Source organism: Leucopleurus acutus, assembly GCF_964270905.1.
Source record: "Leucopleurus acutus genome assembly, chromosome: 2".
Lineage (NCBI taxonomy): Eukaryota > Metazoa > Chordata > Mammalia > Artiodactyla > Delphinidae > Leucopleurus > Leucopleurus acutus.
Window position 1 is genome coordinate 107,493,407 of NC_139143.1, and position 16,734 is coordinate 107,510,140.

Sequence of the window (16,734 nt, forward strand, 5' to 3'; positions counted from 1 at the left end):
ATTTTAAGTGACTCATGGAATTTAGATAGGAATGTATCTTATTACATTCCATTTTTACTTTGTATTACTGTGTCTTCAAATATATCTATCAAATCATAAATAAAAATCTCCCAGTGGAACTATATAGAAAAGCTTTCCATTCATTTTTTTTTTTTTAAGTTGACTACTTAGGGCAAGTTATTGTAGAGAGTTCTGTGAAAGGGTTGTTTACTTAAATTTACCCAACTGTCATAGTTGTGAAGGTAAGCAGAAACAGACTCACAGATATAGAAAACGAACTTGTGGTTACCAAAGGAGAGAGAGAATGGGGGGGACAAATTAGGGGTGTGGAATTAACAGATACAAACTACCATGTATAAAATAGATAAGCAGCAAGGATATACTATATAGCACAGGGAATTACACTCATTATCTTGTAATAACCTAAAATGGAGTATAATCTGCAAAATACTGAATCACTATGCTGTACACCCGAAACTAACACTAAATCAACTACACTTCAATTAAAAAAAATAAGCAAAATACAATGAACTAATTGACTTCCAGTGAAAAGAAAAAGTATAAATATTTTAAATAATATTAAAATAAAATATTAATTATAAATAACAGTATACAAAATACTATTATTCTTTCAAACTACTAAACTATTGACGTGAATACTTAAGTCAAAGTGGAACACGATGCAAATAATTTCATGTTTTGGTTGTTTGATAAAACAATGATTGATTTTTGACCTTTAAAGAAATATAAATCTATTTTTCAGCCAAATTAAGCAAAGGTTAGGAAAGCAGAGTAAAATAGTATGATATTTTTCAAAATTGTTTTTCCTACAACTTATAAGTGATTTTTAAAATATCAACTCTGTAGTCTGCCGTTATCATTTAAATCCATATCTTACACCTTTCCATTTGAACATGGGCATATCATTTGGAGGGACTGTGGTAGAAAAGGAATAAATCACACAAAGGATAGCATGAGGAGAATCAGGAGACCAGCTACTCAGCTACTTTCTTTTGGTCCTGTATTGTCAGTCCTTTGCTGTCCTCACATCTGCAGTGACCTTGCTTCATACACTTTTGTGTGCTTGTGGGACAGACAGGCTACAGGGTGATTCCAAATCTCTCTTGGAGGCAGTTTTTCCTAGTTCAGTTAGGTATAATAATAGTGCTTAAATAAAACAATTTTGGAAATAATAGTTTGCCGTGGATTTTCTTATCAATTTCATCAGGGTCTTAAAAATTTCTCTACAAAAATGTAACACTTGAAAATTTTATTTTAAAATGTGTTTGATCATTTAGTTGAATTTTTAAGAAATCATGTATTTATCACATTTAATAAACCAACTAGACTCTCATTACCTCTCAAATTTAACTAATGAATTGTTGCAAAAAGATAGTGAAATAAGAATGCATCTTTCTACTCATTTCTAAAGTTTGAAAAACAACTATAAGTAGATAATTAGCTGCATGTCAAATCACTTCCCTTTTACTGATGTTAAAGGTTTTAGAGACAATTTAGAAAAATTGAAATTGAAAGTCCAAGGTTCTAAAGTTTGACTCTAAATCTTAAAGTGAATGAGGTTCAGAGGATTAGTACTTAAGATTGCTTCCTCAATTATGAATTTTTAGGAATACATTAGATTATGAAATTGGTATCTAAAAACAATATCTATTTTTCTGAGTAAATGTTTTATGAGATTATTTTAATACCCATTACATATACTGTTTTGTGTGGCATATACTTCTTGACACTGTACTTTTAGTTTACTTTTCATATTTTCAGTTAAGAATGGAACTGACAAACGGAATTCCAGACTAAATCAGGTGACTCACTGAGAACAGAATTACTCTTTAGATTTTTCTCTAATTGTATCTCTCAGGAGGTTTTTTATATCACCTCTCATTTGTAATACCCAGTTCTTAGCCCACCATCATATACTATTTATATACCATCATATACTATTTATATACCATCATATACTATTTGTGTTTATTTCTGTGTTTTATTGAGTAGGCACAGTTGAAATCAAATTGACCAGTGCTTATAATATAATAAAAAAATACACTGATATGATTCAAGCAGCCAGGTATTATGAGGCTACATTAAGTAACCTAGTAAAATTACTTAAATGACATCAATATTTATATTTTGTTAAATGCTGCAATAAATACTTTAAAGAATTGTGAATGAACATGAATACTTGAGTTAGTGATTATTTTAATAGGACAAATATTATTTCTACCATATATTCATCTTGAACATGGAGTCACTGAAAGCCTTAAACTTTTGCCTTCTACAGGTATATTGGAGTAGAATATAGACACACATACACTAATAAATAATAGAGTATTGCATGTCCTCTCTCAAATAATGTTTTTTTTTGATGCATCCCATCTATCAAATAGATAAGTAGAGAACAAATAAAAAATTTAGGTGCAGTCCTCATATTAAAATCAATTATTAAGAAAAAGTACATAAATTGAAATATGAGATTGGATATACTCTGTGTGTTATGTCGATTGCTTTATAAATCAGTTAATAAAACAAATGACCGAGATACTTTGGAAAGTGAATGAGAACACTATTAATAATTAATTCAGGGCAACAGAAACAAACCAGGACTATACCAGGAAAACTGGCTTGTATAAACACCCAGTGTATTAAGCTCTCACTAGGTAAGGATTCAGTTAATCACACAAACATTGATTGAACATTAATTAGAATTAAGTGTTGTTGTAGGCTGCTTCTACATACTACATGTCCTGAGAAACATTGTAGTTTCTCAGGAAATAATACAAACCAACAATGAAATTTCATAACAAGCTTGATAAGGCATATGCAGTTACATTAGCATCCTTGGACTAATAATCCAGCCTTCATTATTATTATTATTTTTTGTTAAATGGTTTATTTGAGATTTTTCTTGTTTCTTGAGGTAGGCTTGTATAGCTATAAACTTCCCTCTTAGAACTGCTTTTGCTGCATCCCATAGGTTTTGGATCGTCATGTTTTCATTGTCATTTGTCTCTAGGTATTTTTTGATTTCCTCTTTGATTTCTTCAGTGATTTCTTGGTTATTTAGTAACGTTTAGCTTCCATGTGTTTGTGTTTTTTACATTTCTTCCCCTGTAATTGATTTCTAATCTCATAGCATTGTGGTCAGAAAAGATGCTTGATATGATTTCAATTTTCTTAAATTTACTGAGGCTTGATTTGTGACCCAAGATATGATCTATCCTGGAGACTATTCTGTGCACACTTGAGAAGAAAGTGTAATCTGCTGTTTTTGGGTGGAATGTCCTATAAATATCAATTAAATCTACCTGGTCTATCATGTCATTTAAAGCTTCTGTTTCCTCATTTATTTTCATTTTAGATGATCTGTCCATTGGTGTATGTGAGGTGTTAAAGTCCCCCACTATTATTGTGTTACTGTCGATTTTCTCTTTTATATCTGTTAGCAGTTGCCTTATGTATTGAGGTACTCGTATGTTGGGTGCATATATATTTATAATTGTTATATCTTCTTCTTGGATTGATCCCTTGATCATTGTGTAGTGTCCTTCCTTTTCTCTTGTACCATTCTTTATTTTAAAGTCTATTTTATCTGATATGAGTATTCTACTCCAGCTTTCTTTTGATTTCCATTTGCATGGAATATCTTTTTCCATTCCCTCACTTTCAGTCTGTTATGTGTCCCTAGTTTTGAAGTTGGGTCTCTTGTAGACAGCATATATATGGGTCTTGTTTTTGTATCCATTCAGCAAGCCTGTGCCTTTTGGTTGGAGCATTTAATCCATTCACGTTTAAGGTAATTATCGTTATGTATGTTCCTATGACCATTTTCTTAATTGTTTTGGGTTTGTTTTTGTAAGTTCTTTTCTTCTCTTGTGTTTCCCACTTAGAGAAGTTCCTTTAGTATTTGTTGTAGAGCTGGTTTGGTGGTGCTGAATTCTCTTAGCTTTTGCTTGTCTGTAAAGCTTTTGATTTCTCCATTGAATCTGAATGAGATCCTTGCTGGGTAGAGTAATCTTGGTTGTAGGTTCTTCCCTTTCATCACTTTAAGTATATTATGCCACTCCCTTCTGGTTTGTAGAGTTTCTGCTGAGAAATCAGCTGTTAACCTTATGGGAGTTCCCTTATATGTTATTTGTCATTTTCCCCTTGCTGCTTTCAATAATTTTTCTTTGTCTTTTAATTTTTGCCAATTTGATTACTATGTGTCTCGGCATGTTTCTCCTTGGGTTTATCCTGTATGGGACTCTCTGCATTTCCTGGACTTGGGTGGCTATTTTCTTTCCCATGTTAGGGAAGTTTTCAACTATAATCTCTTCAAATATTTTCTCTGGTCCTTTCTCTCTCTCTTCTCCTTCTGGGACCCCTATAATGTGAATGTTGTTGCATTTAATGTTGTCCCAGAGTTCTCTTAGGCTGTCTTCATTTCTTTTCATTCTTTTTTTCTTTATTCTGTTCCACAGCAGTGAATTCCACCATTCTGTCTTCCAGGTCACTTATCTGTTCTTCTGCCTCAGTTATTCTGCTATTGATTCCTTCTAGTGTAGTTTTCATTTCAGTTATTGTATTGTTCATCTCTGTTTGTTTGTTCTTTAATTCTTCTAGGTCTTTGTGAAACATTTCTTGCATCTTCTCGATCTTTGCCTCCATTCTTTTTCCGAGGTCCTGGATCATCTTCACTATCATTATTCTGAATTCTTTTTCTGGAAGGTTGCCTATGTCCACTTCATTTAGTTGTTTTTCTGGGGTTTTATCTTGTTCCTTCATCTGGTACTTAGCCCTCTGCCTTTTCATCTTTTCTGTCTTTCTATGAATGTGGTTTTTGTTCCACAGGCTGCAGGATTGTAGTTCTTCTTGCATCTGCTGTCTCCCCTCTCTAATCTTCATTAATTTTTGATATTTGGTTTTGGAGATGATTAGACCTGAGTACAAAGGATAGGATCAGGTAGGGGGAAAATGTGGCATCATAATACTCCATACTTGCATAGCACTTCAATGCTTTTGTATTCAATAGCACTTCAATGCTTTTGTATTCAATTCAGTATTCAGGTTTATAATATCTCACTTTAAAATGTTGAAAAACAACCATTAAGACATGTAAACTAGCCAATGTTTTTCCCATTTGGGGCATGAGGAAACCAAGGATCAAAATGATTAGAAAATCATAGTTTGTTAAACAAACTCCTTTAGCCCTGGACAATGTTAGGTACTTTACTTAGAACTTGACTGATACTCAAAATAACCCTCTAGGTAAATGTTATCACCCTCATTTTTTTGTATGAGTAACAAGAGACTTACACAAGTTCACATGTAATAAAGGGCAGATCCAGAGTACAAAGCATCTAATTCCCATTATTTCACAAACTGTCACTTGTCCCACCTAATGTTATAAGTCATTGATACAAAGTCAATATAAACTTGGGTTTTCTGGCTGCAGGCTCACAGAGTTACACCTTGTTGACTCAGCCACAAATACCTCAGTCACTGAACCTTACAACTCACATAATGAGGTCACTGTACCTCATTTTCTGTTAGATATGAAGCAACTATATTAAAATAGGTTGTGTAAGACCAACACGTATGGCTTAGTTGTTTTCTTTATTTATATATGTTACCAGGAAGCTTTTGTTTTTTCTTTTCTTCTTGCCATTGAAGGATTATTATACAGCCAGTATTCAGGTTTCATGGGGCCTGAGATGATAAACTTTGGGTTCCTTCTTTGAAGAATTACACAAAAGTACTGCTACAAATTTAAATGCAGGGCCTTGGAAGGGACCCGTGCAATTGAGAGCCCTGAAGTTTAAGCTTTTACCTAAAGTTTTATATTAATTAGGAAAACCTAAGCCTGATTTTGTGATAACTGGTCTATAAGTACATTTAAGAATGAGTCTAACATATTTATGATACAGTTTGGCAAACTGGTCAATAAGATCTGCTAGTTCATGTGTATAATCTAAGATATATTACCATGATAATGGATGATAACCACTATTTATGGATAATAACCAATATTTATGGCTAATGCCTTTTGCAGTTCATCTATAAATAGAATATGGATTAGCGAATAGTTGTTAGATTTGATGACATTTCACACTTGCCTTATTGTCCCAAACTTGTATCATCTTTGAATAAAATTTCTCCATACCACTCCTATTTGAAAAAAGTGTTATCAATAGTTTGTGAATACTGTTCATAGAAAAGAAAAAAAAAAGTATTTCTGAGAGAAATAAGAAGTACATGAAAGATATGCATTAAAGAGTAATAAAATCAATGGTTTGTATAAATGAAATCAAGAGGGCTGCTCTTGGGGATGCAAACACAAGTAATGCCTGTACAGGCTTCATTTGTGTCTCTCCTTTTGGTCTTAATGCAATGATTAATAGAAAGGAATAATGTCTTGATAAAGGTATTTGTAAATATTTGACATTCTTTTCCAAAAATCTTTAGAAATCTATTAAACATACTCAGTCCGGGGTTGGGGAGTGAGATGAATTTGGAGATTGGAATTGACATATATACACTCTTGATACTATGTATAAAATAGATAACTAATGAGAACCTACTGTATAGCACAGGAACTCTATGCAGTGCTCTGTGGTGACCTAAATGGGAAGGAAATCCAAAAAAGAGGGGATATATGTATACATATAGCTGATTCACTTTGCTGTACAGTAGAAACTAACACAACATTGTAAAGCAACTATACTCCAGTAAAAATTAAAAAAAAATACTCAGTGCTGGCACAATGATGAATAATTAAACCTGCAGGATGGATAAATAGTTAGATGATTTTCATCACAACATTTTAGTTTGTCTTAAAACTATATATTAGTATCTGGAGTTTTAACACATAAAAATACATTCAGAGATTTGGGGCAATAACATTGAAATTTACCAAAATCACATGGTTATTAAGATTTGCTATTAATGTTTTTTGAATTTTTTTTATAAGTTCAAATATATATACTCTTGTGGGCACCTCACAGTGTAGAAGGATGGACTTTCATTCGTTTGAATCTTAACAACTTAAAAATATGTATTTTTTTTTTTTGCAAATATATTTGATGAGTAGTAGTATAAAGTAGTACAAAGCAGTAATAGTGTATCAGCATGAATCACTTGTAAGAGCCATTATGCTGGGAGTTAAAATTTAAATACCCGTTTGCTCCAAAGCGTAACTATAAATGAAATATAATAAGCACACAAGAAAAGTTAATAGCTGAACTAAAAAGGAAGATAAATACCTTTTGGGGCCAGAAATGGTATAGAAATATTCAACGGTAAACAGGGGACTTGGGCCACTGTCTCCTAGGTTCTGCATAAGCAAACAATCAGGGGCTGCTGGGGAGTTTGACTGGTGTGGGATAATAAGTACCAAAAACATTATGCATCATAGAGGACTGGATTTACCTAACCCTGGTAGAAAGTTTTTAAAAAAATAGATGCAGGGCTAGGGCTTATATGAAGCTACAAAGATAAGCAATGAGAGCTGTGCCCCAGTGTTTTGGGCATGTGCCTAGTGGCCCAGTAACTTGCTTCTGTGTTATCTCTAAATATCACCTGGGGACTGGAGCCCTGGGCTTCCAGTTAGAGATGTGTTTCTGCAGTGGGGTAGAGGGAGAGGAGTGATGCTGGGTGGAGGCCATCGTGTACTGTACATAAGAAGCAAGAGGGTAAGTGCAAAGACAGAAAACTTTGTCTCAGAATAAGTTTGGAACAAAAAGTCCAAAGCCACATTGAAAAAGCTAATGCTGCCAGTGATAATCAAAAGACTCAACCTATAGATGATTTTGTCCTAATGAAACCAAATACTACCATAATCAGGCCTTTAAAACAAATAGAAAATAATATCCATAAAAATAAGGTAAAATTATGAAAAAAACCAATGAATTTGGTATGAAAAATAGTTGATTGGAAATATTCACTGTAGTAAAAATACCAGTAAAAAGTTAGATTTAGAAATGGAATAGAAAGAGATTGGTGAAGAGCAGCCTTAAGGCAGTTATGGTAGAGAATTTTCCAAAAGAAAGAAAAGATGTAAGCCCCTCTATTAGACACACGATTATAATATTGTGAAATACCAAAGATCTCAAAAGAAGCAGCTTCCAGAAAAAGAGAAAACAGATTACTTTAAAACCAAACAACATTTAGACTGACCCCAGACTTTTCATCAGCATCCATAGATGTTAGAAGCCAAGAACACTTTTTATAAAGAACTAAGATAAGGAACTGAATTTCTCCCTTGACAATACAAGCATGAGTAAAGGTATTTTAAGCATTTAAAATCTAAGGTGACTTATTACTCACCTTGTTATAAGAACTGCTAAAAGTTATTCTTCAGCATGACTGAGACAAACTTGGAATGAAAGAGAGATGTACGAAATGATGGTGAGCAAATAAACCAGAAAAATATGGTGGTAAATAAAATTATTGACTGTAAGGTAATGATAACAACTCATTTTGGGGTGTTAAAAAAGATAGAGATAAAATTTTATATAAAATTGACAAGGAAGGTGTTTGAGGTGGGTGTGGTAGAGCACAGTTAAGGGTGGTAAGGGCCTTTTGTGTTGGGAGGAGAGAGATACTTGATATCTCTCTTCAATGTTTTAAAAACATTGAAATATCTATGTTAAAAATTAAAAGGGTAATCACAAAAAATATAGAAATACCACCTGTAACTTCTAAGAAATCATAGAATCAAAGAGGGGTGGGTGGGTAGAAAACTTAATCCAGTGAGAGACAGGAAAGGAAAAATAAAAAGTGAGAGACAGAAGCAAATACAAAATATGGTAAACAGGAAACACAGAGCAGATAGTAGAAATACATACAAATATATAATTAATCATAATAACATATTTATTAAGTTTACTTATTAAAACATAAGTGACTTTATTATGGATTAAAAATAAGTACTCCAAACAGCTATATGATGTTTAAAAGAGAAAGACCTTATCAGATAACTTGAAAATAAGGTGGTTGAAAAAAGCAATACCTTGCAAGATAGTAACCATAAAAAAGTTAATGTAGTCATATTCATATGTAACAAAAGTGGAATTTTAGGGAAAGTGTACTAGTAAAAATAAAGAGAAAAACAATGAAAAGAAGAATAAATGTCTTAAAAGTATAAAATTCATAAACTTAACATATACATTACAATATGGCCTTACTCAAAATTTGTAAGATTTTTTGAATAAAGTTTATTAGATTGATTTGATAAATCCAGAAAGGTTCCTGTACCCAACTAATATAGAGTGAGTGCATATATATATATATATATGAGTGTGGACATATATGTATATATTGTTTCCAAATAAATACATACAGACTGCACTTTTCTGCAACACAACTAAATTAGAAATCAAAAATAAAAATATTGTCAAAATGAAGGTAATAGCAACAAATTTAAAACACACATTTGTAAATAGCTCATGGGTTAAAGAGGTTATCACAATAGAAATTATAAAATATTTAGACCTGAATGACACAATTTCCATTGACAACCTGTAAAATGTAGCTGAAGCCATTTTTACATGAAAATTTATTGTGTTAAGTGTATATAACAGAAGAGATAAAGATTATATATAAGTAAGAAGGTTTCATTTCAAGAAGCTAGAGAGAGAGGAAACAGGTGGAGGAGGGATGTGTTGGTGGTAGATGTGGAAAAAGTAGAAGAAAGAAACTGAAAATAATAGAAAAATAATGAAATAGAACATGAGAGCAAAAATAATGGTGATCTACAAAGAAAACCTGGCTCTTTGAAAATAGTTTAGTAAATGATTATCTGGCATATCACATAACAACCAGTACATTTCAATTATGGCTGCCTTCTAATTACTGTTCTTTTATTATTTTATTGACCTGCTTATAAGTAGTTAACCATTACTGCTGTTTCTAGAAAAATCATATTAAAAATCAGTTGAAGCTGATAGGATGGGGGAATGATCTCTCCAGTCTGCCATGTCTCCATCACTCTCTGTTGCCTCCCTGCTCTCTTTTTGACCCCAGCAAGCTGTAGCGTGGATTGCCTGACCCCTGGCAGCTTTATTTTCCAACTCCAGCAATGAACACATATTTGAGTGACTAAATAGGTACTAGGCAGTGTCTGGGTGCTAAGGATACAGTGATGAACAAGATAGGAATGATACTAGCCCTCAGGGAGCTTATTGCCTAGTGAGAAAGACAATAAAGCAAGCAAATTACAATGAAGTGCGGAGAGGGGGCAGTCAGACAATACTGTGGGAGCCAGTAGCTAGGAACCCTAACAGATAGTCTAGCAGGGAGGGGAAGCTGAGTTGAGAAAGTGAAATTTAAACCGAATCCTGAAAGGTGTTCACCAAGTATGGTAAAGTTGGGAGTGGGTGAGAATTCAAGGCACAGAGAACAGCATGAGCAAATTCTGAAGGCAAATGAGTGTTTGCACTGATTTAGTTTGAACCTACCTATGATTTTGGATCAGTAAAGTTGCTCATAACCAAAGTACACACACCTATGTTTTCTAATTGTATTTTGTCAACTTAACTATTCAATTCAGTTGTAGCCTTAAATCACAAATAGAACATATAGTTTAATCATAATAAAACTATGAACTATAATGTAGAATAATAAGTTAGGAATCAGTTCTGCTGTCTATAAAATGAGCAATGATACCTAACTTTAAAGATTTTTAGGGCTGGAGATATAAATGTTAAGCACCTATGTGAGTGCCTTATAAAGAGAAAGCATTAATCCCGGGAGGTTATCATCATTGATTTATTCAATCTTCACAATAAATTGTTGAAGTAATTATTACTCTCTTAATTTTAGAGCTGACATTTAGAGAGGTGAAATCCTCTCCACAATAACATGTGTCATTTTTTTAAGATTTGGCTAAGGCGTTATCTTTCTTCCCTTCTGGGATAACATTTCTTTCTCACCAGCTCCAACAGCACCATGTATAAAAATGAACCCTACACATGGACAGATTGCATTGTAATAATTTTTCTATATTTAAGACATATGAGTACTCTGTTACCCAGGGAACTACTTACTGGAAGGTCTGTGTTTGTCTTATTCATACTAGTATAGAGGGCACATAAAGATATTTACCAAATTAAGGTGGAAATTTAATGGAACAGAATATTCTGCTTTCAAATTACACAGTATTTTTACCATGCCAGCGATGTCTCACAATAATGTCTATTTTAATAATAAGAACATAATGAAACAACATTTTTTAAGAATCACTAATGCATTAATAATTTTGATAACTAAAAATTTGCCATAGCATGAAATTTTCCTTATTTCTCATGTGTTTGAAACACAGTTCCCACTTTTGGTGTCCCTTGTTTAATTGTGATGAAGAAACTGTCAGACAGCCCAAGAATATTTCCTTTCTAAGGATGAGTGCGGTGAATAGTATGTACTCAGTACTTCCTTTGACTTCTTTCACAAAAGGAAGCAAGTTACAAAGAAAATTACATAGAAGCATCTCCTAGAAGGCATGTAAATTGAGGTAACTTACTTTTGGATGCACAAGTAACAATCTCTTTCCATTTAAGCATTCAAAAGGTAACCAGACTGTCATATTGCTAATTAATTAACTCAAAGAAACTGAAACCAGCAAAATGAAAACCAATGTATTTTTTTTAAGGTTTCTCTTAGACCTAAACTGATGAAATAGTATCTCTTTAGAAATGACCAGAAATTATGTTTTTTTCTATAATAAAATCAAGTTAAATACTTGCAAAAATATAAAACTCTTATGGGATATGCTGAATACAACTAACCTTTTACAATATATCCTTCAACTAGTGGAGATATTCTGAAATATCCAAGAAAACTTTGTCATGATTCCCCTATAATTTATAGTTGCTATTGCTTGGTTTATAAGAACAAGTAGAGTAATTGAGGAAGAAATATAGCTACCAAATATCTGTGTTTATTTCCATTAAGTACCATTTTAGAAAGTAAGAAATATTTAAATGAGTAAAAGGATACTCTCCAATTAGAATCAGTAAATATCTTTGCATTTACCATGTTATGTCCTTTTCCATTTAGAGAGCACTGCATAATTATTAGACAATTATACTGTTTCTGTCTCCAGAATGTGAGGAAGCTTGGGGGAATATTGCATGGCCCCTCTCTGTGTCTCAGTCTTTGCATTTTTAAAATCAGGATAATTTCTCCCTTGCCTCAAAATAATATGAAAATTATGGGGAAAATGCTAGTAAAGTCAATATGGAGTGATGAAAGAAATGCACTTCTCAGATGAGTGAAAAGTCAGAAATCACCGGGCGATTATACAAGGAAATCTATTTAAAATGTTCCTCAAGATTATTCACTTACAAATAACCTATAAATAACCATCCTTTTGTATCACTGAGGAAGAACTGCGTGTGTTACTCATTTGTTGAAATGAGTAACTATCACTGGAGTTCAGGAATTTTGAAATTAATCAAAATCTTGCTGGATGCCTACTATGTGGTACAATTCTACTGTGCCCTGGCATTCAGAGAAACCCTCAGATTAGGTTTACATGTATTAACTCATTTAATCCTCATATTAGCCCTATGAGATAGATATTATTAACCCCACTTTACAGTTTGAGGAGACTGAAGCATGGAGATGTTAAAACACTTATTCAATACTGTACACCGTGAGAATGATGGAGGTCATGACTCAACCCCAAGAGCATAATTTTAAAGCCAGACCTCTAAACATGTTGCGTTTGTGATGAAGTTTACAAAATTTCATTCAAATATTCAGTTCATCAGAAACTACCAAGGTTGATGCACCCTACTATAAAACTAAGGGGGAAAATCCAGTGCAATAATAATTTACAAATAACAGAACAAAACTGACTCATCTTCAGTTTATGAGTCCATTTTTGCTCACCTGTTCAAATTACTGTTAAGTACAGTTATTTAGTTTTCAATTTTAATTTTGAATTTTTTTCTTTTCTAAAATTTCTTTTTTTTTTTAAACAAATTCAAGTTTCCTGGTGAAGTTCACATTCTTATGTATTTTTTGAACATGTTCATTATAGTTATTCTAAAGTCTATCTTTGATAACTACACTTACTGGATTATGTATGCATATCTTTATGTTTTCTGAGTTATTGGCAGTTCTTAGTTCTTAGTTAATGAGAGGCCTGGGCTTTTTTGATCAAAAGCCAGGCCTCGTATATGAAAATTTGTAGATGTTGCAGTTGACTTCTTATCCTCCACAGAAGGTTCACCCTATCATTTGGGAGGTAGACAGGAGTGAGACCTTATCACCTTCATCTAAATCAGGCTGGGTTACATGTCTTCCTCTGGTTTGCCCCACTTGCAGAGTACAGCCCTCCAGAAGTTTCAGCTGTATGCTAAGGTGTTTACTAGGACTTTTTCTTCTTCAGCTACTCCTGTACTCCAGTTGTTTCTTCTGGCCTTTCAGAGTGCAGAAAGCTCCCTTCTGCTTTACAGAGATTTATTTTGTTTATAAACACTGTGTCTCTCTAGTCCTAGAAAATTAGCTAAAATCTCTCTTTCTGTCTCTTCTGAGCCGTGGTCATCTATCTACAAGATTCCTCACTCTGCTAAGAAGTGGCGAATTCCCTCAGGGTAAAAGTAACTCCTAAACTGTCACCTCACTTCTCTGCTGTTCCCTTTTTTCTGAGATCTTGGCTCCTCTAGTCAGGCTTACTTCAGAGGCTCTCCAGTGCTTCCAACGTATTTTTGAAATGTTATTCTTCAAAAGCTAATCTATCATAACCAGAAGCAGATGTCATAAATTATCTACTGAATGTCTATGTGCCAGGTGAGCGCTCACTGCTGGTTATACAATGGTAACATGTTTCTAAAAATATTTAAAACAAATAGTTAATAAGTTATATGTGTGTGTTTTTATATATGACATATTCTATGACTCAAGAACTAATGTTCCGCTAACATGGAAACGTGGCACACGTGGTAAATGGTTTCATTAATAGCATACACAATATGATACAGGAGCTTAGAGGAGGAGCATTTAACTTGGACCAGGGCTGGAGTAGGGAAAGCGAGTCAGGAATGCTTCCTAGAGGACCTTAGACAGGAATTTCAAAGATTGAGAAAGAGTTAGTCAAGCGTAGATTGCCATCAGCTTGACCCAGTATAACTTCTAAGTATGCTAATACTTAAAATGTACTGCTTATTTCTATTAAAAGCACAAATGGATTGGAAACATTAAAACTATGTTTGAGGATGTAAAAGTTAGCTTAAAAATGTTAACCATGCCAATTGATTTCTCCGTAGGTGTTCAAAGCAATGAATATCCCACAAATCAGGAGTCATTTTCTGCCTCCCCCAGAAAAAATGCCTGAAGCCTATTCTGCAAAGATTGCTCTTTTGGGTGCTGGGCCTGCAAGTATAAGCTGTGCTTCCTTCTTGGCTCGATTAGGCTACTCTGACATCACTATATTTGAAAAACAAGAATACGTTGGTGGTTTAAGGTAATGCCTACATTTATTTCATGTTCACAGTGTCAAAATTGATGGGGTAAAATGATTATGAACATTGTTGGTTCGTAATCGTATAGGAACTTCAGGCTCACAGATGGTATTTTAAGTGTTCTTTTTCCAAATGCTCAAATTTTGATTTCATTATTCACTTTAAATTTGCAGTTGGCTTTAAGCAATATTTATTTTAAAATTTCTCTGTCTAGTTCTGTGAATTTAAGAGAAATCTCAGCAAAATATTTTATGAATAGAGGAACCAATCATATGAAAGCTTATTTCAGGACTTCCCTGGCTGTCCAGCAGTTAAGACTTCACCTTCGAATGCAGGGGGTGCGGGTTCAATCCCTGGTCAGGGAGCTAAGATTACACATGCCTCACGGCCAGAAAAACCAAAAAATAAAACAGAAGCACTATTATAACAAATTCAATGAAGACTTTAAAAAAATGGTCCACATCAAAAAAATCTTTAAAAAAAAAAAGAAAGCTTATTTCACCCCTGTGAATCTTTCCTTTAATGGCGATATATATATGTGAAAATTATGCAAATTAGAGATGGAGAAACCAAACTCCACAGAATATTGGATGATTCATTTTATTGTGTACACAGACGTGCTGTCCTGATCACGTATTTTCATTCTCCAATCTCTTTAAGTTTTGCATTTGATTATAATTATGTTAGAGTCTACTAAAAATGTTCCATTTTAATGTACATTTATGCAGTGTTTATCTCATAGATACCATATTATTATTTACTATTAATCAGCATCATTATTAAACCAGGATTCAGTCACATAATCATTTATTCCCATGAAGATTCATACACTGAAATGGAAAATATTCACTTTGTATCTGATTTTCAGAAATTCATATTAAGCTTAGAAATTGGATGCTTTATTTAAAATAAATGGAAGTTTTATTTAAAATAAATGCTTTATTTAAAATAAATTTAAAATAAATGGAACTCTATAGAATATACAATGAAGAAAAGGCAATCTCTTCAACGACTGATGTTGGGCAACCTGGACAGCTTACATGTAAATCAATGAACTTAAAACACTCACGCCATATAGAAAAATAAACTCAAAATGGTTTAAAGACCTAAATATAAGACATGACACCATAAAAGTCCTACAAGAGAACAGAGGCAAAACATTCTCTGACATAAATCTTAGCAATGTTTTCTTAGATCAGTCTCCCAAGGAAAAAGAAATAAAAACAAAAATAAGCAAAGGGGACCTAATCAAACTTAAAAGCTTTTGCACAGCAAAGGAAATCATCAACAAAACAAAAAGACAACCTATGGATTCACAATAAGGAAATGAGGTTTAGGTGAAATAGATTTGGTCATAGAAAATATTTTGAGAACATGTGTTATGTAACACAAATTTAAAGTGTGGTACCTTAGCGTAATAAACTAAAGCAAAGTTCTATCGGAGTATGAGCATCGTGCTTTAAAAAGAATGGAAGGAGGTTGTTACTGGTTAATTCCATTTAGATGAAAGAAACATGAACATATAAGAACGATTATTTTTTTAGGTTATCTGGGCATTCCACTGATTGTACTAAAGGATTTGTGGCCACAAGGAAGATTTCTTTTAAAACGTTAGATTGTTAAAAGAGCACATATAGAAGAATGAAAGTTTGTTTTTATAAGTACAACAAACTTGGGAAGTAACCATTCCAATTAAATTCCATCTTCTGTCCTTGTATCCCCTTTGTCAATATGCAGTCTTGAGGGTAATCTCCCTCTGTCCCTTCTTCCCTCCTTCCTCCCTTCCTACCTTCCTTCCTTTTATATTTATTGATCTCCTACTATGTGCTGGTCATTGTCTCGGGCCCTAGAGATACAAAGGTAAATAAAGCAAAGTGCCTGTTCTCATGGGGCTTGTATTCTGGTAGTGGGGGGGTAGACAATAAAGCAACAATAAACCAAATATAGAGTATGCCAGGTGTTTATAAATGCATGAGGGGGTTTCAAAAATGGCAGTTTAGTGCTGTCTCTAGAGCATTTGATATATGGAATAGATAATTTTTAAAATATGGTTATCCTCTAGTCTGTACAATAAAATAATCTTCAAAGAGAATTATGTAATAATTGGTGATTATAATTATTTTTATTCACTTCCATAACACGAAATATTAGCAATTAAAACAAAATAATTTCAATATTAAAGGCATAGTTCACAGTTTCACTATTTTAAAGTTTAAACCCAAGTTAAAAACTTCTGGTCACACAAAATGATAGAATTGAAGTAGATTCATGT

The 16,734-nt window shown here is 33.2% G+C and overlaps 1 protein-coding gene across 2 annotated transcripts in view; it reads left to right on the top strand.

Moving 5' to 3' along the window:
- The window catches only part of DPYD (dihydropyrimidine dehydrogenase), an 803,004-nt gene that overhangs the window by 213,433 nt on the left and 572,837 nt on the right, over positions 1-16,734 (top strand). For both annotated transcript variants that reach the window (XM_082832404.1, XM_082832405.1), the window contains exon 6: positions 14,268-14,464. In XM_082832404.1, coding sequence (XP_082688530.1) covers positions 14,268-14,464 — 197 coding nt within the window. The remainder of the gene's footprint in view (positions 1-14,267; positions 14,465-16,734) is intronic.